We start from the raw sequence: 22,151 nt of genomic DNA on the forward strand, positions 1-22,151 counted from the left end.
TCCCGGGTTTACGCCATTCTCCTGCCTCAGCCTCCCCAGTAGCTGGGACTACAGGCGCCCGCCGTCTCGCCTGGCTAGTTTTTTGTATTTTTAGTAGAGCCGGGGTTTCACCATGTAGACCAGGATGGTCTCGATCTCCGGACCTCGTGATCCACCTGTCTCGGCCTCCCAAAGTGCTGAGATTACAGGCTTGAGCCACCGCGCCCGGCCGTGAATGATATTTTCAAATAGCAATTTCTTGATTTTTTCATTGGCAGTATATAGAAATACAATTGATTTTTGTATATTTATCTTATATCTTGCAACCTTGCTAATCACATTAGTTTTGGTATATTTTTTGTAGATACAATGGGATATTCTACATAAAAGTCCATGTCATTACCGTTAAAGACAATTTAACTTTTTTCCTTCCAGTCTTGATTTTTTTTTTTTGCCTTACTCCAGTGCGATGTTGAATGGAAGTGATGGAAGTATACATCCTTGCTTTGTTCCTGATCTTAGAGAGAAAGCATTTAGTTTCTTGTTATTAAATATGTTATTAGTGTTATTTTCTTCGTCAGTGTTCTTTATCACGTTAAGAAAGTTTTCAGCCAGGTGCAGTGGCTCACGCCTATAATGCCAGCACTTTGGGAGGCTGAGGCAGGTGGATCACTTGAGCCCAGGAGTTCAAGACGAGCTTGGGCAACATGGTAAAAACCTGTCTCTAAAAATAAATAGATAGATAGATAGATAGATAGATAGATAGATAGCCAGGTGTGGTGGTGCATGCCTGTAGTCCCAGCTACTTGGGAAGCTGAGGTGGGAGGATTGCTTGAGCCCAGGAGGCAGAGGTTGCACTGAGTTGAGATCATGCCACTGCACTCCAGCCTGGGTGACAGAGTGAGACCCTGTCTCAAACAAAATAAAACTAAACTAAACTAAAAAGTTTTTATTACTCCCTTTTTATTTTTTATTTTTGTGAATACATAGTAGTTGTATATATTTATGGGTTACATGAGATATTTTGAGATAGGCATGCAATGCATAATAATCATATCTGGGTAAGTGGTATATCCATTACCCCAAGCACTTATCCTTTGTGTTTCAAACAATCCAGTTATACTTTTAATTATTTTAAACTGAACAATTGCATGTTTTTGTTTGTTTGTTTGTTTTTTACCGTACTCACCCTGTTGTGCTAGCAAATACTAGCTTCTTTATTCTTTGTAACTATTTTTGTACCCATTAACTATCTCCTCTTCCCCTCTACCAGCACCCCCAACTACCCTTCTCAGCTTCTGGTAACCATTCTTCTACTCTCTATCTCTATGAGTTCAGTTGTTTTAATGTTTAGCTTCCACAGATATGTGAAATCATGTGATGTTCTCTTTCTGTGCCTAGGTTATTTCACTTAACGTAATGACCTTCAGTTCCATCCATGTTGTTACAAATGACAGACTCTCATCCTTTTTTTTTCTTTCCTTCTTTTTTGAGATAGGGTCTCACTTTGTCACCCAGGCTGGAGTGCAGTGATGTGATCTTGGCTCACTGCATCCTCCACCTCCTGGGCTCAAGTGATCCTCCCACCTCAGCCCCGCAAACAGGTGCACACCACCACACCTGGCTAATTTTTCATATATTTTTTTGTAGAGACATGGTTTTGCCATGTTGCCCAGGCTGGTCTTGAACTCCTGAGCTCAAGCGATCTGCCCACCTCAGCCTCCCAAAGTTAGGATTACAGGTGTGAGCTACCGCACCTGGCCAGGATTTTAGAACATTTTGGTCACCCCAGAAAGAAACACCATACCTTTAAACTGTCACCCCTCTCCATTCCCACCCCCATCTCCACCTCCAACCTTACCCCCAGCCGTAGGCAATCATTAATCTACTTTCTGTCTCTACGAATTTCCCTATTTTGTGCATGTCACATAAATGGACTCATATAATATGTGGTGTTTTGTGGCTGGTTTCTTTCACTTAGCATAATGTTTTCAAGATTCAACCATGTTTATTTGTGTAGACTAAGCATAGTCTATGCCAGGGATTGACAAACGTTTTCTGTAAAGGGCCAGGTAGTAAATATTTCAGTCTGTGAATGCCATATGGTCTCTGTTGCAACTACTAACTCTGCCATTGTGGCATGAAAGCAGCCACAGGCAATACATAATCAAGCATGTGGCTGTTCCAATAAAACTGTATTTACAAAAACAAGCAACAGGTCAAATTTGGCTTGTGAGCAATAGTTTGCTGACCTCTGGTCTAAGTCAATAGGGGTACTTAATCCTCCTAGTAACCCAAAGAAGTAGATACTATTGTCCCCATTTTCAAACAAGACTGAGGCAGCTAGTAAGCTTATCGGGGGTCCCACACAAGTAGTCTGTCTCTACAGCCAGTGTTCTTAACCTTGTCATTGATTACAGATTGAGCTAAGTGCTAAATAGTGGGGAAATCCCCCCATGACTCTATGAAAGCAAATGAAAGACTTAGATTGACTTAGGTTTTCCTCAGGATGCAACACTTGAGCTCAGACCTAAGCATGACTGGTGAAGTGAGTAGGGGTGGAGTGGTACAAATGCCTGTGGCAGGTTGGAACATAGCTTGTAAAGGCCCTGAAAGAACGCGGGAGTGACTGGAGCCAGGGGTGCAGGAGAGAGGAGGATGCCTAAGGCTGGAGAGGTGCTCTGGGGCCCACACAGTGCCTCCTAGGCTCTGTTAAGGATTTTGCTCATGTTTCTAAGAGCAGAGAGAAACCATCTAAGAATTGAGTAATTTGGGTAAATTTAGGACAGATTGGAATGGTACAGGCGGGCTTGGTTGGCCATGGAAGCATTCCAGGGTAGAGTTGGTGGTAGATTGAAGAGGAGAGGCCAGATGCAATGGCTTATACCTGTAATCCCAGTACTGTGGATGGCTGAGGCAGGAGGATAACTTGAGTCCAGGAGTTCGAGACTAGCCTGGGCAACAAAGTGAGACCCCATCTGATATGGTTTGGTCATGTCCCCACCCAAATCTCATCTTGAATTGCAGCTCCTGTTAATTCCCATGTGTTGTAGGAGGGACCCAGTGGGAGATAATTGAATCGTAGGTGAGGCTTCTCCCATACTATTCTTGTGATAATGAATAAGTCTCATGCGATCTGATGTTTTTATGAGGGGTTTTGCTTTTGCTTGGCTCTCATTCTCTCTTGTCTGCCACCATATGAGACATGCTTTTCAGCCGGTGCTGTGGCTCACGCCTGTAATCCTAGTGCTTTGGGAGGCCAAGGTGGGTAAATCACAAGATCAGGAGATTGAGACCAGCCTGGCCAACATGGTGAAACCCCGTCTGTACTAAAAATACAAAAATTAGCCTGGTGTGGTGTCGCACACCTGTAGTCCCAGCTACTTGGGAGCCTGAGGCAGGAGAATCACTTGAACCCGGGAGGTGGAGGTTGCAGTGAGCTGAGATTGCGCCACTGCACTCCAGCCTGGCTGACAGAGTGAGTCTCCATCTCAGGAAAAAAAAAAAACCAAAAAAACAGACATGCCTTTCGCCTTCTGCCATGATTGTGAGGCCTCCCCAGCCATGCTGAACTGTGAATCCATTAAACCTGTTTTTCTTTATAAATTACCCAGTCTTAGGCATATCTTTATCAGCAGCATGAGAATGGACTAATATACCATCTTTACAAAAAATAGGAAATAAAAAAAGATTCAACAGGAGGGCTGGTGGGCCAAGAGGTATAGAGAAGGAAGTAGATACCAGAGTCATGTACGAGGGGGCAAATTTGGCAGGATTTGGTGGTAGGTTGTACTTGAGAATGATAAAGGATGGGGGTGTCCAACCCATGAGATGGGAACATGGGCAAGGACTGGACTGGAGAGAGAGAGGGTGGTAGAGTGTGATTTTAGTCCTGGAATGCTGAAGTTGACAGGCAAGTACTTTTTTCCCATAGTGATAACATAAATTCTCCAGAGGGGGACATGTGTGAAATAAAGTAATTGTGAGGTTGAGAAATGGTTGCTCACTGTGTTTATCCGTTATGTTAGCCAGGAGTTACCTCCTAAACTCATTTTACTGATTCAGTAAGCGAGAGCTTAGCCTTGGTACTATTTGTTTTCCTTTCTTACTGTTTGTCTGCTTATGGTTGGTTGCAAGAAAATCGTGTTGTATATTATCCCCTGCTTTCTCTATTAGTTAATAGCCTTCCCCTTTTGTAGTAAAGTAACAGGCTTTTTCCTGTTCAAATATTTTAGGCTTGTTTTTTGTTTTGATTGTGCGTGCCTGTGTGTTTTTATTCTCTTAATTTGTTTCTTTATTTATTTCTGTTTGTTATCTCCAGGAGAAACAATAGAAGAGGTGGCTTTATATTTTTAGTTCTCTTTCTGTCAGATGACAGCTTGATTAGGATTTTTTGGGTGGGCTGTTGGAACACATGGCTAAAATATGTTGCATTATTGTCTGAACTTAATTATCATCCTTACCGTGTCTGTCCTAGCTAACAGTGAGTTGGCAATGTTGTTGTAGGGAATGGCAACAGGGTCTCATTAGCACATGCCTGTGACATAATAAGAAATATACATTTGGTCTCTGCGCCTGGTTCCTGGCACAGAGCTCCTAAAACCCGTGTAATTTCCTGAACCACAGGGATGTTAGGAGCATCTTTTGTTCTAATATTTGATCTTTGGCTCTAGTTCCTGACACAGAGCTCCGAAAGCCCTTGGAATTTCCTGGGTGATAGGACCATCTTTTGTTCTAATGAGTCCACTCTTGATGGGCTCCTAGATAGCCTCAGGATGGAGTATGGTTACCAGAAACACCAAGCCATGATGAGAAATTTGGAACTCCTCCCACCTCCATTTTCCAGAGGGGTGAGAAGAGCTGGAGATTGAATTAATAATTCATTATGTTTATGTGATGAAGCCTCCATAAAAATCTCTGTAAGTGCCGAGCTAAAAAAATCTATATCCTATGGAAATTCTAGTGGGAAAGCCATACAATATACCAATAACAAATAAGTAATATAGTATCATTTACACATTGTAAATCTAAAGAAGAAAGTAAATAGGATGATATGATAGAGAGTAATTGTTTGGATGAAGGGTATTTTGGATAATGTGTTTGAAAAATTTTCTCTGAGGCCAGGTGTGGTGGCTCACACCTGTAATCCCAGCACTTTGGGAGGCCAAGGTGGGTGGATCACGTGAGATCAGGAGTTCAAGACCATTCTGGCCAACATGGTGAAACCCTGTCTCTACTAAAAATCCAAAAATTAGCTGGGCGTGGGGGCGGGTGCCTGTAATCCCAGCTACTCGGGAGGCTGAGGCAGGAGAATTGCATGAACATGGGAGGCGGAGGTTGTAGTGAGCTGAGATGGCGCCGTTGCACTCCAGCCTGGGCGACAAGAGTGAAACCGTCTCAAAAAAAAAAAAAATTTTTTTCTCTCTGGAGGTACTTGACTGAAGGCATCAGGATGAGCCAGCCATATGAAATGCAAGTAGAAAATGTATTCCAGAATTCCAGGTTAAGGAAACAGCAATTATAAAGTCAAACATGTCATGAAATGAAGTTTTTAGAGGTAGGCAGGAGCCAGATTACATGAAGCTATGGGCCATGATTATGGTTTGGATTTTAAAATACAATGAGATGGGGCCAAACACGGTGACTCATGCCTATAATTCTAGTGCTTTGAGAGGCTAAGGCGGGAAGATTGCTTGAGGCCAGGAGTTCGAGACCAGCCTGGATGACGTAAGTAGACCCCCGTCTCTATAAAAAATGAAAAAAGTTAGCCGGTTGTGGTGGCATTTGCCTATGGTCCAGCTACTCGGGAGGCTGAGGTGGGAGGATCACTTGAGCCTAGGAGGTCGAGGCTGCAGTGAGCTGTGGTTGCACCACTGCATTCCAGCCTGAGCCATACAGTGAGACCCTGTCTCAAAAAAAAAAAAAAAAAAACCAATGAGAAGATTGTACAACTTTGTGAATTATACACTTTAAAAAGTGAATTTTATGGTATGTGAGTTATATTTCAATAAAACAGTTGTTAATTAAAAAATCTCTAAAGTGTAGTTTCGAGGCCTTCTGGGTTTGTGAACATGTTCATGTGCTGGGACCCTTCCAGACCTTGCTCTCTGTACACCTTCATCTGGCTGCTTATCACTATCTTTTATCATTATCTTTTTTTTTTTTTAAAGATAGAGTCCTGCTCTATTGCCCAGGCTGGAGTGCAGTGGTGCAATCACAGCTCACTACGAACCTTTGCCTCCCAAATTCAAGCGATTCTCCTTCCTCAGCCTCCCAAGTAGCTGGAATTATAGGTGCCCCCCACCATGCCTGGCTAACTTTTTGTATTTTTAGTAGAGGCAGGGTTTCACCATGTTGACCAGGCTGGTTTCAAACTCCTGACCTCGGGTGATCCGCCCACCTCGGCCTCCCAAAGTGCTGGAATTACAGGCATGAGCCACTGCACCATATAGTAAACAAGCAAATGTGAGTGTTTCCTTGAGTTCTGTGAGAGCCATTATAGCAAATTACTGAACCTGAGGAGGGGATTGGGAAACCCCTGATTTATAGCCAAGTCAGACGGAAATGTGGGTAACCTGGAAATCAACTACCTGTGATTGGCATCTGAAGTAGGGGAGAGTCTTGTGGTACTGAGCCCTTAACATGTGGGGTCTGCACTAACTCCAGGCAGTCATTATCATCATTGAATAGAGAATACCCACTTGGTGTCTGGAGAGCTGGAGAATTGCTTAGTGTTAGGGAAAAATTCACACATTTGGTATCGTAACTGAAGTATTAAGAGCTATAATACAGAAAAAGAGTGCTTTTCTTCCATAATGCCCTTTTGTTCAAGACGTTTTATTAGTAGAATAAACAAATTGTCTAGGGGTTATTAAAATAAAGATTGGCCAGGCGCAGTGTCTCACGCCTGTAATCCCAGCACTTTGGGAGACCGAGGCAGGTGGATCATGAGGTCAGGAGTTTGAGACCAGCCTGGCCAATGTGGTGAAAACCCGTCTGTACTAAAAGTACAAAAATTAGCTGGACGTGGTGGCAGGTGCCTGTAATCCCAACTACTCAGGAGGCTGAGGCAGGAGAATCACTTGAACCTGGGAGGCGGAGGTTGCAGTGAGCCAAAATCATGCCATTGCACTCTAGCCTGGGCTACAGAGCAAGACTCTGTCTCAAAAAAAAAAAAAAAAAAACCCGAAAAGGATTAAGAGAAGACATAGGCCTAGTGTAACTGTTGCCAATAAGTTCTTTTCCTCCATCAGTCAGTTTTATCCTTAATACTTTTAGTATTTCCTAAGTCTTTCAATCAGCAAATATTTATTGGGGATTTTTTTTTTCTACATTACACTGCTGAGGGGAAGCAAAAACACGAAAGCACAAAGGTTTAATTCCAAGTTCTTAGGCTGAGTAGGAGGGAAACCTGTAAGTTATATACCAGAAATTCAAGTTACAGTCTTCAACTCCTGCTGGATTCCACTGATCCTCCCACTTCAGTTACCAGAGTAGCTGGGATTATAGGCATTTACCACCATGCCTGGCTCTAAGATTAGCTTTTAATTTCTATTTTATATCCCTGTGTACTGTTTGAAAAATTTTTATAAGCATTACAGATTTCTTTGTAATAATAATTAGCAGAAAAGATTCAACAAATATTGTCATAGGCCAGAGCCAGAATAGATTATTTCTATTCATTTTAAGAAAGGGGACTTTGGGGCCAGGCACGCCTGTAATCACAGCACTTTGGAGGCCAAGGCAGGTGGAGCACCTCACCTGAGGTCAGGAGTTCAAGACCAGTCTGACCAACATGGTGAAATCCCGTCTCTACTAAAAATACAAAAATTAGCCAGGTGTGGTGACAAGCACCTATAATCCCAGCTAGTTGGGAGTCTGAGGCAGGAGAATCACTTAAACCTGGGAGGCGGAGGTTGCAGTGAGCCGAGATTGTGCCATTGCACTACAACCTGGGCGACAAGAGCGAAACTCTGTCTCAAAGAAAAAACAAAACAAAAAAGGAAGGGGACTTTTGGCTATATGCAGTGGCTCATGCCTGTAATCCAAACACTTTGGGAGTCCCAAGTGGGTGGATCACTTGAGCCCAGGCATTCGACACCAGTCTGGCCAATATGGCAAAACCCCGTTTCCTTAAAAAGAAAATACAAAAATCAGGTGTAGTGGCACACACCTGTAGTCCCAGCTACTGGGGAGGCTGAGATGGGAGGATCACTTGAGCCATGGAGTTCCAGGCTGCAGTGAACTGTGATTGCTCCACTGTACACTCCAGCCTTGGTGACAGACCCTATCTCAAAATAAAAAAAGGGGTGTGGAACTTTTAAACTGCATATGTCCGATTATAATAAATGTTGATCAAGTGCCCACATGTGCTGGGTGCTGGCATTTCTGTGAACGCAGAGAGATGGGGAAGAGTGGCCATTCCAGACAGTACGTAGCGTGGTGATGCAGAAAAGGGTGAAACATCATTGGGGAATTGTAGATATCCTCATTCGGCCAGAGAAATAGGATATGGGTACAGAAGTCATGGAGCCAAGTTACCAATGACCTGGAATGTTAGGCTAAGAATTGATCATTTTTTTCAGTAAGGAATTAGGAAATGATCAAATAATTTTAATAAGGAGAGTGAAAGATCAAAGTAATGAATCTAGGGCCACATGCAGTAAACCTGTTATTAATAATCCAATCATAGGAGGAGAAGAAAAGAAATTCTTTGATAGGAAGAGGTCACAAGGCTTCCTCATAGAGTAGCAAACACTCTCGGAGATGCCACATTTTAATCCTGCATCGCTCTGTGTTTAAGTGAAAATGAAAGCTAGTGATTCTTAGCCTCAGGTAACTGCTTTTGAACTCTTACTGCCAGGGAGGACTCCTGGAGTCAACATTTTAGACCAACTTTTGGGAAATGACCTTGCTGAGACTTAGTAGCCATGGTAGTTTCATAATGAGCTTTAAAATGAAAATCCACACCCTTTAATTAGCTTAATTCAATTGGCTTTCAGTTCAGTTCCCTTCTGGCTAAGAATATGAGTTGCCCGCTCACAAAAGCAGACTGAATCAGAACAAACTCAGGGATTAAATGTATTTTTATGGTAATGACACCTAGAGAAAAATCTTTGCCTTCTGTGCCTCATTTCTCAAATTCAGGCAAATATTTTTCAAGGATGATAAGCAAGAATACTCATGTGGGCCTGAATAAAATTCACTGACCACATTTTCCTGCATCATGTATGTATATTTGCCTGGAAAATCAAGATAATTTCTCATTCTCTATTCCCTGAGCATTTTCACAGAAATTCATCATTGTAGTAGATTGTATTATTCTCTTTATTTCTTTGCTTTTTCTATCCCTAACATCTGCTGATTGAAAGGTCCTATTCTCTACATGCCATTCTAAGAAGAGTTTTATTAAGTTGCTATAAGCACGTGGCTCTCAATTATTTTTTCCCCGATGGGTCAGCCTTTGAAAGAACAAAAGTTTCCTTATCCTGCCATAGGGTGAGCTATTTGGCGCTGGTTCCCATTGAATACTGCCATTCATGGATAAAGCAGTATGAAAATGTGAGAAAAGTGTGTCAGGGGATAAATGGAATGGTGCATACGAAACCATTTAATTGAGCTGCTACAAAGGTGTTTAATTGCACCTGGGACGTCTTTGTTTGCCATTAAGCAAAGGGTCTTTATTGCATTTAGAGGGTTTTGATTTCCAGGATGAAGAGGCATTCTCTAAGTTCGGACAATGAGTTAAAAGCCATGCAGATTCCTTTCCAAATCTTTTTTTCTGAAGATTTCATTTGTGCACTGTCTCATTTGCTAACTGGAGAATACCTGTGGGGATTTGTTCTGGCTGCCCCTCTTAGTGTTTTTTCCCTTGTTTTAGAGTTTGATCAGATTAGGACAGAGGTAACTTCAACTTTTCCTTACAAAAGTTTTGATTATTTTAAATTCAAGTTTATGTCTCTGAGGAGCATCAAGGGCACGTTCCTCAGTTTGCTGTCCGATTAGGTGCTCCATTTGAACAATCCAGTTAGAGCCCTGATTTTGCTGCCACTTTTCTCAGCTAGAAAAGTTCATAGTCCCAGGTTGCTTAGTATAAGACCCCTTTTGTCTAGTATCACGTGCAAATGAAATGACCCCTCATCTTGTTTGGAAATAGCTCAAAATGGCTGAGGTTTCCAGGTGAGCATGGATTGGTAAGACTCTGTAGGCACACAATGGTCTTTTTGCACTCAGTTTCACGCTGCATTTCACCTCTTCTGAGGTTGTTGAGTTGTGCTCCTCCTTCCTGCCATAACTCCCCTCAAATCAGTGCATACTCTCTCTCCTGGACCTGATAATATTGCTGATTAGTTTCTTTTTTACCGCTTATCATCTAGATGGGGAAAAATCTCTCTTGTTCCCTTAAAAATAAGGAAGAGAGTAATCTTTGTTGTTTGTTTTCATTTTGAATGTCTGCTCTCTTGCTAGGAATGGATAGGGCCCTCTCTGCTTTTACATGTGACCTTGATTAGTGTACAGCGTGTGAATATAACTTGATCCTGGAATCACAAAAACGTATTCTCTAGTTTTTTTCTATTAAGATACAAAATTAGCCTTTGATGCTTTTTTCTTGGTAGGTGGCAATACATGTTTAAAAGTTATTCTCTTATCTTCTGATACTAGGGGACAAAACAATGAAAACATTTCTCAGAGATTCTAGGAGATTTGGTATAGTTTTGAATTATAGGACAAAATTGTGGTGCTCTGGAATTATTTCGTTGAGAGAAATTTATATAAAACGGGAATGACTCTCAAAAGCCTGAATTATCCAGTTGGCTTATCAGAACTCAATTTAGTTTAGTTAGCAATTATTGAACACCCTATAAAGTGTAGATCAGTAGGCTATAACTAATTTAAATTGGTAATACATAAAAAATGGAATGGACTAAAAAGGAAAAAAAATTCCTGTGAGGTTTGGTGCATCTTTAATCTCTAATCAGTCACAATATTTAGTAGGCAGTTGTAAACACCACAAAATTCCATTTATACTGCTAGGCCTTCTTCTAATTCTTCAACCAGAGCTCTTGTCTACTTCAAAATTTTTCTAGAACTTAAATTAGATGTCATACTTTTACATATATTGCAGGCCAAATACCAACAATTTCAATTCACTATGACTATGTAGATTAATAAGGGAGACTAAAGTCCAAGGAAAACAATGTAGTAGAAGGTAGGACAGACAATTTTAAGAGAAAGGACTGTGAACTCGTAAAGGTATATTTGCTTCAATATAGTAAAATAAAACAACCACAATAATAATTAAAAACATTATTATTAGGTTAGGTGTGGTGCCTTACACTTGTAATTCCAGCACTTCGGGAGACCAACATGGGAAGATCACTTGAGTCTAGGAGTTCAAGACCAGCCTGGGCAACATAGTCAGACGTCATCTCTACTAAATCTAAAAAAGAAGACAAAACATTTATTATTATTACTATTATTATTGAGATGGAGTCTCACTCTGTTGCCCAGGCACAATCTCGGTTCACTGCAATCTCTCCCTCCCAGGTTCAAGCGATTCTCCTGCCTTAGCCTCCTGAGTAGCTGGGATTGCAGGTGCCTGCCACCATGCCCAGCTAATTTTTGTATTTTTAGTAGAGATGGAGTTTCACCATGTTGGCCACACTGGTTTCGAAATCCTGACCTCGTGATCCGCCCGCCTCGGCCTCCTAAAGTGCTGGGATTACAGGCGTGAGCCCCCACGCCTAGCCCAAAACATTATTATTATTTCAGAAAATATTTATTTAAGGCCTACTCTGGGCCAAGCTTTTCTAGGCACTTGGGACATATCACAGACGAAGCATCTTTGCCTGTGTTGTGGTGCTTAAATTCTATTGAGAGGTGAGTGAGACATTAACAATAAACTTACTGTATGAATAATTTACCTGGAATGTTAAAAGAGGTAAGTACTCTAGGAAAAAAGAATAGAGCAGGACAAGAGGGATCGGGAGTTGGGGGTGTTATAGTCTGAGATCGGACAGTCAGGGTAGACCTCTTAGATGAGGTGTTGTCTGTGCCAGGATTTGAAGGAGGTGAGGGAATTCGCCTGTAGATAACTGTAGAAAGAACATTTCCAGAAGAAAGAACAGCTGGTGCCAAAGCCTAAGGTGGGAATGGGTCTGGGGAGTTTGAGGAAAACAGGAGGCCAGAGTGGTTGGAGCGGAATTAGCAAGTGGGAAGCAGGGAAGGGCAGATAGTGCTGGGGCTTGTAGCCATTATGAGGAGTGAAGAGAGGAGCCCTTGCAGGGTTTTGAGCAAAGGAGTTTCCTGATCTGAGTGGACATTTTAGCAACATCACTCTGCCTGCTCTGCTGAGCATAATATTTTGGGGCAAAGCTGGAAGGAAGATCTGTTAGAAATCTGTCGCAGTAACCCAGGTGGACGTGATGGTGACTTGGGCCAGGGTGGTGGTGATGGAGGTGGTGGGAAGTGGTCATATCCTGAAGTTATTGTGAGGGTGAACCTAACAGGATATCCGGAGGCATTAGATATGAAACGTGAAAGAAAGGGCGGAGCAACCTTGATGAAGGAGGAAAATCAGGAGTCTGGGTCCTGGAAGCAGGAGAGGAGAGTGATCATCATCTGTATCAGATGCTGCTGATGGGTCCAGCAGGATGAAGGTTGAGAACAAACCATTGGTTTTAGCGAGAATGGGTCATCGAGGACCTTGATTCAAGTGACCATGTTGAGAAAGCTGTTTCAGTTGAATGGCAGGGACTTGATTGGTATGGGTTCAGTTAAGAGTGAGGGAGGAGAAGACCTGGAGACAGTAAACACAAACTATTTGAGGAATTTTGCCACAAAAGAGCAGACAAATGAAGCGATGGCTGGTGGGGATCTGGTGTCAAGAGAGGTTTGTTTTTGGATGGGAGAATTAACAGTATGGCTGTATAATCATGGGAATTGTCTAAGAGAGTAGGGGAAGAGGATACAGAAGAGGCAGGAACAGCATGTTCTTGTGTTGGAGCACAGGGATGGGATATAGTGGACAAGTGAAAGGATTGGCTTTAGATCTGAGCAAAGCTAGTTCATCTGTGCTGACAGGTTGGAGGCAGAGCACTTTTACAGGCTGTTAGATGAGGGGGTGGGAAGCAAGGTCTCAGCTGAGTTTAATGATGTGGGGGAGGTATTGGACGTTTGTGGAAGAAGAAAAGGGGTGAAGTTGCCATCTGGGGAGGGGGAGAGAGCCATACAGTGTGATTACTGGGCAGCGTTTAGGGTCCACTGGGGGTGCTGGTGAGATCAGTGAGCACCGTTCAGTGGGTTTCTCCAGCCACAGTCAGCAGCCTGTTTGTAGGATGAAGTGCACAGAGTAGTCATGAAGTGTCAAAGCGAATAGAACAAAATAGGTGAAATGCAAGGAGTGTTGGTAATAATTGATCATGGAACTTAAAATGGATAAGAATGAAACGTAGGGCATCCTGGGGTTGAGGGACACTGAAAAACTGGCAGAGTCAATGGCTTGGAGTTGTCGATGAACTGAAAGGATTGTTGGAGTTGGGGCACTAGAATGAGTGAACTGATTAGAGATGCATGAACTTGAGATCATGGAGGAGTTGTTATTAGTAATAACAAAGTCTGGAGTATGACCATGACAGCAAAGTGGTTGATGCAGGGCAGAAGACAAGTGTATTGGAGAGGAGGAATTCGAGAAGCTGAGGGGCCAGGACATTGGAAAGTTCATTGCTGTGTATATTGAAATTGCCAAGAATAAGGCCAGGTATGATGGCTCATGCCTGTAATCCCAGCATTTTGGGAGGTGAGTTGGGAGGATTGCTTGAGCCTAGGAGTTTGAGACCAGCCTGGGTAACATGGTGACACCCATCTCTACAAAAAATTTAAAAAATTAGCTGAACATGGCAGTACACGCCTGTAGTCCCAGCTACTTGGGACCCTGGGAGGGCAAGGCTGCAGTGAGCCATGATCACACCCCTGCACTCCATCTTGATCAGCAGAGTGAGACTCTGTCTAAAAATAAGTAAATAAGAAAGTACTACGAGTTAGACAGGAGTTCTATTGGACAGAGTGACAGTGGAGAAGGAGCAGAGAGGGTGGGAAATGATAGAGGTAGGTAACAATTGTGATAGCAAGGATAGTCTGATGACATGAGACTCAAAGCTAGGGGATTCAGGGACAAAGAGGGTAGAGGATGAACTGGAGGTGGCCACGAGGAGCGAGGAAACAGTGGTATGAGGGCTGCAAGAGAAAGCAAAGCCGCCACTTGAGAGGGCTGCAGGGGAAGCGGTATTCTCAAAGGAGGGCCAGGTTTCCATGAGAGCAGGAAGGCAAAGCCTCAAAACCAGAGAGGGTATTGGGCACGGAGGGGATTTTGCTGATGGCGCACCACAGATTTCATCATCACTGGAAGCATTTTAGAACTTAAGGAGAGGTGGGAGATGAGAAAAGTTGGGGGGATATGCAGTGTCTTTTGGGAATTAGAGAGAAATAAATGAGAGGGACCTGAGAGTCTAGAGTGCATGTGCGTGTGTGCATGTGTGCATGTATATACATGTGTGCTTATGTGTGTGTTTGCATGCATGCGAGTGTGTGCATGTGTGCATGCATTGGCTGATATAAGCAAGGATAAAGGGTATAGTGAGATGAGGCCCGGTGAACTTGAGGTTGATGGTGGCAAGGCCGTAAGCATTGGGCACAGGATGCAATGGGTGTCTGGGCCTATGCTTATCCCTGCCCATCCAGGTGAGGAGGCCTGGGGAGGTGGAAGCTCAGTTCATGAGTGCAGGGCTAACCTTTAACCTCGGTGTCAAGAATGTCTGCTGAAAATCGGGGTAGAGGGCTAGAAGAGGCATGGTGTCAGTGTGGGGCCCACTCCTGCTCAGAGGGGCAAGAAGGGCTGTACTCTGAGGGTTCAGGTCTTCCCCTTGACTCCTACCTGGGTTTCTTTTTTTCTTTTTTCTTTTTGAGATGAAGTCACGCATCGTTACCCAGGCTGGAGTGCAGTGGCATGATCTCAGCTCACTGCAACCTCTGCCTCCTGGGTTCAAATGATTCTCCTGTCTCAGCCTCCTGAGTAGCTGGGCCTACTCGGGCATGTGCCACCACGCCCGGCTAATTTTTGCATTTTTATTAGAGATGGGGTTTCCCCATGTTGCTGAGACTGGTCTCGAACTCCTGACCTCAGGTGATCCACCGGCTTTGGCCTCCCAAAATGCTGAGATTACAGGCGTGAACCACCATGTCCAACCCCTACGTGTTTACTAAGAGTAATAGCCAGCACTTCTTATGTGCCAGAGTCTATGCTAATCACTTTAAGTGAATCATTAGATTCTCATAACAATCTCTAGAGACAAATGCCCATTACTTTTTTATTAAACAAGGACACGGCTCAAGGTCACACAGCTGCTCCATAACAGAAACAGGATTTGAACTCAGTTCTCTCTGACTAATTACAGCTCGTTTACAGTTAATTCAGTGGCAATATATTCTCCGTGATAAATGTTAAGACTAAACCGTAATGATTTTATGTGCCATTTAAAACACCTTCTTATATTCTGGGGTCATCTTTACTGCGTGGTTTTGGCTTAAAGTCTTTGTGGGTTAGGAACTCCTGTTGCTGTTCACAGTTCTTTGTACAGTACTGTCAAGGTGGTATAGGGTCTCAGTTGTTTTCTCTTTTTTTTTTTAAATGAGACAGAGTCTTACTCTGTTGACCAGGCTGCAGTGCAGGGGCATGATCACGACTTACGCAGCCTTGACTTCCCGGGTTCAAACCATCTTCCCCCCTCACAGGTTCATGCCACCACACCTAGCTAATTTTTGTATTTTTTGTAAAGATGAGATTTCTCTATGTTGCCCAGGCTGGTCTCGAACTCCTGAGCTCAAACCATCTGCTTACTTTGGCCTCCCAAGTGCTGGGATTACAGGTGTGAACCACAGCACCGTGGTCCTAATTCTTTAGTCAGTAAAAAATATTAAAAACCATTGTCTTGTCAACAAACCCATGGTTTTTTAAAAAAATATCCTATCAATATGCTTTTTAAAACACTACTTGGACAAACATCTACAATTTAGACTAAATCCTGGAAAGTTTGTAAGCTTGTGAAACACAGGCACACACCCAGTGTGACAGACCTCTGAAACTCTGATATGTGCAGGAGGTTTCTGAGGCTTCTGGTTTTATAACTGCTGTTGTTCCTTCTTTGGTAGCTGAACAGGAAGACACCCAGAAGAAGGCCTTCACGTGCTGGGTAAACTCACAGTTGGCCAGGGTAAGCAAACAAAGACCAAATTAGGTTATAAATCTGTTTGTTACTCCCCCATACTCCTTCTATTTTGACCCCAAGGAGGCCATTAAAAAATGGTACTGGTGATGACAGGGAAAATGTTGTGGAATGTCTTTTCTTGAAAGAAGATGTTTTAAAAGTTATCTTGAGCTTGTTTTGATTTATTTGTTACTCTTTCTCGCACAGACAAAAAAGTACTTTTGTTGAGGATATGGGACAGTGCTATAAAATATTTAATCACATCTCTTCAAGTGAAATAATAGTAATACTGATCTGCATATAATGAATGTTATATATTAGAAACTGTCCTGAAGTCTTTAAAAGTAATGATTGTGACAACTCCTGACAAATGATTTCACGACATCCCTGTGAGATAGATAGTAATATGCCTGTTTAAAGGTCAAGGAAACTTCAGTGCAGAGAAGGGATGTGACTTGCATGTGGTCACATAGCTTAGAAGTGATAGTGCTGGGATATGAACCCAGACAATCTGGACTCGGCAGCCTTGATCATAATCACGGTGCCATCCTACCACACTGATGCTGAGTGTCTAACCTAGATACATGATGAATGAGCCTCTTCTCACAGACCACGCACACTGTTTTCTCTCTGTCCATTTCAACACGATGCTTGTAATTCTAAGAAAGGGTAAATACATAAGCAGGTTACTCCAGAAATGTAATCTACTCTCCAGATGAGTCACTAGTGACTGATTCTAAACGTCTTTAATGCCGCTTGTGTGCACAGGTTTTAAGCTCTCAGTGAAAGCTCCATGCAGAAAGGGTGTTGTGTTACTGGAAATTTGCCATAAGATAATTTAAATTTGCTACTTTTCTTATGTTTTGATATGAATCTTTGCATGTTCTTTCTCATTCTCTTAATTAAGAAGAAAGTCATTACTGAATTTTAGTTTTTCACAAAGCACATTTATGAGATCCTTAAAGGTATGGTTTTTGGACCACAGTTTGAATGATTATTTTTCTTGTGACCTTCTGCAGCACACTTCTCCCTCAGTTATATCCGACCTATTTACAGACATTAAAAAGGGGCATGTCCTCCTGGATCTGCTAGAAGTACTTTCTGGGCAACAGTTGGTAAGATTTTTAAATGATACTGAGAGACTTTCTGTTGATTTAAAAAATATATATTTCATTTTTTGTGAGTAATATATTTGCTTGAATTTCACAGCCTCGGGATAAAGGATCTAATACATTCCAGTGTAGAATCAATATAGAACATGCTTTGACATTCCTAAGAAACCAATCAGTAAGTGTAAATTTTACTTAAAAATTCACAGGCAAGATTAATGCTCTGGAATATTTCCTCCTTTTAACCTGCATTTCTTGTTTTCCAGATTAAGCTAATAAATATTCATGTTACTGATATCATTGATGGAAACCCATCCATTATCCTTGGCCTAATTTGGACAATTATCCTGCACTTTCATGTAAGTAGTTTGATGATATAAAAATTATTTCTACCCTACCACAGTATAAAATAAATGTAATGCAATAAGTGTGAGTTGACTAAATTCAGTCCTGAGCGTCTCTTTTAGATAGGACCTCTAGAAATCTTGAACAGGTAGAAAATAATAGCAGACCTTTTGCCATTTCTGTTATTGGTTTTTTTTTTTCCTGGAGACGGAGTCTCGCTCTGTCAACCAGGCTGGAGTGCAGTGGCGCAGTCTCAGCTCACTGTAACCTCTGCTTCCTGAATTCAAGTGATTCTCCTGTCTCAGCCTCCTGAGTAGCTGGGACTTCAGGCGCATGCCACCGTGTCCAGCTAATTTTCATATATTTTTTTCTTTTTTTTTTTTTGAGGTGGAGTTTTGTTCTTGTTGCCCAGGCTGGAGTGCAGTGGTGCGATGTTGGCTCACTGCAACCTCCACCTCCCGGGTTCAAGTGATTATTCTGCCTCAGCCTCCTGAGTAGCTGGAATTGCAGACATGCACCACCACGCCCAGCTAATTTTGTATTTTTAGTAGAGACGAGGTTTCTCCATGTCGGTCTGGCTGGTCTCGAACTCCTGACCTCAGGTGATCCACCCACCTCTGCCTCCCAAAGTGCTGAGATTACAGGTGTGAGCCACTGTGCCCAGTCTAATTTTTGTATATTTTGTAGGGACGGGGTTTCACCATGTTGGCCAGGTATGGTCTCAAATTCCTGACCTCAGGTGATCTGCCTGCCTTGGCCTCCCAAAGTGCTGGGATTACAGGCATGAGCCACCATGCCTGCCCTGTTGCTGTTTTTCAATTGAAAGTTGAATGCTGAATTATCATGATATCCTGCATTATTCATAATATCAGTACCAGTCTGAACAGAACCTGCCATGGTAAATGTTTGCTTCTTATTGTTTATTTACTATGGCAGAGGAGAGAGTAGAAAGCTTCTGGAGTAAATGCTTGAAATCTAGCCACTGAATTTTTTAAAGCCTCCCCATTTTGGGGGACCCCTGTCCTATCTGACTATGAATAATCCCACAACATCCAGTTCTATCCCAAGACTGAGTTGTAGATTCATTTCGTTTCACAGATAGTTTTGACACTTACTATATGCTAGCTCTTATGCGAGGACATCAAGATTTTGTGATAGTTATAGTTCTGACTTTATAAAACATCTGATTGATAAATATGTTTTTTCAGGCCTGGAATTCTGACATAGCGCAGGGTGTCTGCACTACCTAAAAAGTTGCATTTTCTGTATTTCCATAATTATTTTAAAAATAACTTGGGAACAATACTTATTTTAGAAAAACTAGAAAATAGCATAACTAACATATAAAATTTAAAACATGCAGAGACAGACTATATATTATTTCTGGATACATGCATTTGTAATTACAGTGGAATAATATGCATGAGGATGATGAAAACTAAATTTAAGATTGTGCGTTTTTTTTCTGGGAAAGGATAAAATGGGATTGGAGAGAGAAAGAGGCTTAAATTGTATCTGTGTTTTATTTCTTTTTTTTTTAAATGATTTATTTTATTTTGTTTTTTTGAGATGGAGTCTTGCTCTGTCGCCCAGGCTGGAGTGCAGTGGCGTGATCTCAGCTCACTGCAACCTCCGCCTCCTGGGTTCAAGAGATTCTCCTGCCTCAGCCTCCCAAGTAGCTGGGATTACAGGCATACGCCACCACACCCAGCTAATTTTGTATTTTTAGTAGAGACAGGGTTTCTCCATGTTGCTCAGGCTGGTCTTGAACTCCTGACCTTGTGATCTGCCTGCCTCGGGCTCCCAAAGTGCTGGGATTATAGGCGTGAGCCACCACGCCCGGCCTGTGTTTTATTTCTTTAAGAAAATCTAAACCAAATATGGTAAAATGTTAAAATTTGATAGTTCATGGTCATGTATTGTTTTTTCCTATAGTTTTCTGGTATTTGAAGTATAATTAAAAATTTTAATACAGATAGTAAAATTATAATCTACCACTCACTATAGCTGCTATAAATAATTTAGTGTATAGTCTTTATGATATATACAGCAAGAATTAATGTATCTTCATATGTATATATTTTAACAAAATGGGGTCATGTTATCCATACTGTTTTCAGCATGCTCTGTTGAACGGCTTTCTGAATATATATATATATATATGTGTGTGTGTGTGTATATGTATATGGAGGCATGATGTTTGTTGTAAAGTACTGTATTTCACTAATGGATAGTCAGAAAGCTCATGATCATTTGTAATTATAGGTTATTTCAGATAAGAATGCCCTTAAGATAAAACCTTTGCTATACAATCTTAATTATTTCCATGGGCCAAATTCTTAGAAGTGGCATTGTGCCATAGCTTTTTTTTTTTTTTTTTGAGACAGAGTGTCGCTGTGTTGCCCAGACTAGAGTGCAGTGGCGGGATCTTGACTCACTGCAACCTCCACCTCCTGGGTGCAATTGATTCTTCTGCCTCACCCTCCCAAGTAGCTGGGACTACAGGCGTGCGCCACCACAACTGGCTAATTTTTGTATTTTTAGGAGACAGGGTTTCACCATATTGGCCAGGCTGGTTTTGAACTCCTGACCTCGTGATCTGCCCGCCTTGGCCTCTCAAAGTGCTGGGATTACAGGCGTGAGCCACCATGCTGAACTTAAAGCTTTTATTTCTATTTTTATTATTTATTTATTGAGACTGCTCTACTGCCGAGGCTGGAGTGCAGTGGCGCGATTTTGGCTCACTGCAATCTCCACCTCCTGGGTTCAAGCAATTCTCATGCCTCAGCCCCCTGAGTAGCTGGGATTACAGGTGCCAACCACCATGCCTGGCTAATTTTTGTAGTTTTAGTAGAGACCGGATTTCACCATGTTGGCCAGCCTGGTCTTGAACTCCTGACCTGAAATGATCCACCTGCCTCAGCCTCCCAAAATGCTGCGATTATAGACGTGAGCCACCACACTTGGCCTTTTTTTTTTTTAATTAAAAAATTTTAAGTAAACTTTTGTCGATGTATATGTAACACACACAGATAAAAATGAACAGGACTTAAGTATAGAGTTTGATGAATATTTATAAATGAAACACACTCATATAATCACCCTGCCAGATAAAAATATAGAACTTTGCCAGCATCCCTAAGTGCCCCAGGTCCTTCTCCCAATCACTGCCCTCCTTTCCTAAAGGTAAGCACCACTTTGAGCCCTATGGATAAGTGTAGAGTCTTTAACACCATACAAATGGAATTATAAATGTCTTCTCTTATGTACACTATGTACTCTTTTGTGTTTGACTTATTTCATTTAATATCATGTCTGTAAGATTTACCTTATCGTAGCAAGTATCAGTAAGTCTTTCTTGTTTATTGTTGTGCATGAATATACAATTGTATGAATATACCATAACATATTTACCATTGTATTATTGGTGCACATTTCTTTTGCTGCCAGTTTTTTTGTTTGTTTTTGGTTTTGTTCTGTTTTGTTTTTTGAGATGGAGTCTCACTCTGTCACCCTGGCTGTAGTGCAGTGGGGCACGATCTTGGCTCACTGCAACTTCTGCCTTCTGGGTTCAAGCGATTCTCTGGCCTCAGCCACCTGAGTAGCTGGAATTATAGGTGTGTGCCACCATGCCCAGCTAATTCTGTATTTTTACTAGAGATGGAGTTTCACAGTGTTGGCCAGGCTGGTCTCGAACTCCTGACCTCGGGTGATTAGCCCACCTCGGCCTCCCACAGTGCTGGGATTACAGGCATGAGCCACCACACGTGACCTGTTGCCAGTTTTTAGCTACTATGAATAAAGCTGTTTGGAACATTCTTGTATATACCTTGTATAAATCCTCATTTCCATCCTGTATCTACCTAGGAATGGAGCTGATGGTGTCAGAGCATATGATCTTTAGCTTTAGTATATACTGCCAAACAGTTAATCAAAGTAGTTCTTCCAATTTATACTCACCAGAATTTCTTGCTACAATCTCCGCTGCTAATACTTGGCATTTAAAATGTATTATTTAAGCCTTGATGTTATGTGTAATGATTTATAGATGTTTTAAAATACATTCTAGGCTAGGTGCGGTGGCTCATGTCTATAATCCCAGCACTTTGATACGCTGAGGCAGGAGCATTGCTTGATCCCAGAAGCTTCCTACTCTCTCCTCTGCCATAGTAAACAATACCAGCCTGGGCAACATAAGGAGACCCCATCTCTACAAAAATAAAAATAAAAATAATTAGCTGGGAATGGTGGTACCTGCCTGTGGTCCCAGCTTCTTTGGAGACTGAAGTGGGAGAAGCACTTGAGTCTAGGAAGCTGAGACTGCAATGAGCCATGATTGTGCTACTGCACTCTAGCCTGGGCAACAGAGCAAGACCCTGTCTCCCAAAAACACACACATGTATACTGGAGATGTAGATATAGATGAATACACATATACACGTATACTGAAGATCAT

General features: G+C 42.1%; 1 protein-coding gene across 2 annotated transcripts in view; it reads left to right on the forward strand.

Moving 5' to 3' along the window:
• Positions 1-22,151, forward strand: part of SYNE2 (spectrin repeat containing, nuclear envelope 2) — a 396,555-nt gene that overhangs the window by 75,372 nt on the left and 299,032 nt on the right. For both annotated transcript variants that reach the window (XM_011961973.1, XM_011961974.1), the window contains exons 3-6: positions 16,186-16,247; positions 17,261-17,356; positions 17,451-17,528; positions 17,617-17,709. In XM_011961973.1, coding sequence (XP_011817363.1) covers positions 16,186-16,247; positions 17,261-17,356; positions 17,451-17,528; positions 17,617-17,709 — 329 coding nt within the window. The remainder of the gene's footprint in view (positions 1-16,185; positions 16,248-17,260; positions 17,357-17,450; positions 17,529-17,616; positions 17,710-22,151) is intronic.

The sequence above is a fragment of the Colobus angolensis genome, unplaced genomic scaffold, assembly GCF_000951035.1.
Source record: "Colobus angolensis palliatus isolate OR3802 unplaced genomic scaffold, Cang.pa_1.0 Scaffold57, whole genome shotgun sequence".
In the NCBI taxonomy this organism is placed as follows: domain Eukaryota; kingdom Metazoa; phylum Chordata; class Mammalia; order Primates; family Cercopithecidae; genus Colobus; species Colobus angolensis.